This window comes from Bison bison, unplaced genomic scaffold, assembly GCF_000754665.1.
Source record: "Bison bison bison isolate TAMUID 2011002044 unplaced genomic scaffold, Bison_UMD1.0 scf7180017846042, whole genome shotgun sequence".
In the NCBI taxonomy this organism is placed as follows: Eukaryota; Metazoa; Chordata; class Mammalia; order Artiodactyla; family Bovidae; genus Bison; species Bison bison.
In genome coordinates this window covers 4374-5678 of record NW_011476615.1, presented here as the reverse complement: position 1 = coordinate 5678, position 1305 = coordinate 4374, and the positions used below count along the sequence as shown (strand labels likewise).

The 1305-nt window shown below is 65.8% G+C and overlaps 1 protein-coding gene across 1 annotated transcript in view; it reads right to left on the bottom strand.

Annotated features, from left to right (window-relative positions):
* Positions 1–1305, bottom strand: part of LOC104987430 (voltage-dependent T-type calcium channel subunit alpha-1H-like) — a gene marked incomplete at both ends in the record, with an annotated part of 9903 nt that overhangs the window by 4558 nt on the left and 4040 nt on the right. The window contains 5 exons of the mRNA XM_010838337.1: positions 41–51; positions 250–434; positions 512–607; positions 685–808; positions 939–1039. Coding sequence (XP_010836639.1) covers positions 41–51; positions 250–434; positions 512–607; positions 685–808; positions 939–1039 — 517 coding nt within the window. The remainder of the gene's footprint in view (positions 1–40; positions 52–249; positions 435–511; positions 608–684; positions 809–938; positions 1040–1305) is intronic.

Sequence of the window (1305 nt, the reverse complement as noted above, 5' to 3'; positions counted from 1 at the left end):
GATATCAGAGTCTCCACCACCAGCTTGAGTCCCGGCGCACGGCTGATGACCCTGGAAGAGGGCCAGAAGGAACGCGTTGCTGGGCACGCCCAAGGGAGCTGCCATCAGGAGGAGCGCCCAGCACTGCAAACACCTTGCCGCCCTGCACCTGCAGCCCGGGCCCCTCTCCCTCCCGGATCCCGCCCCACGCGTGGGCCCGCCCTCCTGTATCCGTCCCCTCCTTTGGCCCCGCCCCACGGCCCAGTCCACCTTAGCGGCCGCAGGGTCCGCAGCAGGCGCAGCACACGCAGGATGCCCAGGATCTTGGCGCCGCCAGCCGAGGCCATGGCCACGATGATGTCCACCAGGGACACCAGGACCAGCACCCCATCCAGTATGTTCCAGCTGCTCTGCAGGTAGGCATGCTCACCCGAGATGAGGCCCAGGGCCACCACCTGGTGAGTACAGACGATGGGCTCGTGGACCTACGCCCTGTATATGTGGCCATGGCCGCAAGGCCAGATGGACAGACCCCCAGGTCCCCCAGGACACGGTGTACCTTCACCATCATCTCTGCCACGAAGATCGCTGTGAAGATGTAGTTGGAGACGCTGAGGAAGACGCGCTCCTGCAGGAGACAGGAACATGGGAGAGGCCGGCCGTGGCCATGGGACCCACCCCTCCCCGGTGAGGAGAGAGCCTCACAGTGCTGCCGGGGTCGATGTCGGGCCTCTCCAGGGCGATGGTGATGCAGTTGAGGAAGATGAAGACGAGGACGACATGATCGAACATCTTGTGAGCAATGATCTTTTGGCAGGAGATGCGGAACCTGGGAGCCGGGAGTGGGGTTTTGAGGACAGTCCTGGCCAAGCCCTGGCTTCTGTCCACAGAGCTCACCGTCCGGTAGGGACGAAGGGGGCCCCCAGGGCGGGGTCAGCGTTCCCAGGTGCGCCCCTCACCTGTTCTGTGGGGAGAAGAGGTACAGGGCCCAGGGCTCGCGGCTCCGGCAGCACTCCGGCTTGTGCGGCTCCAGCACCTTCTGCAACCTCGAGCAGCAGCTCTGGGGAGGAGAGGGGGGTGTTCAGGGCCCCTCCCAGCCTGACCAACCCCAGCCCCTCCCACCTTCAGGCTCAGCCCTGTCCACCCACCCAGGCACGGGGCCAGGGAGCTACACTGGGGTCCGGGGGACCAGTGAGTGGCCACCCTCAGATCCACACCCAGGTGGCCCCCAGCAGTCCTGGGCAGCGGGGTGCCCAGCTAAGAAGGCACTTACCCTCCCCCCACGGACGTCTCACTGGCTGACTGACTCCAACCCAGAACCAGCCC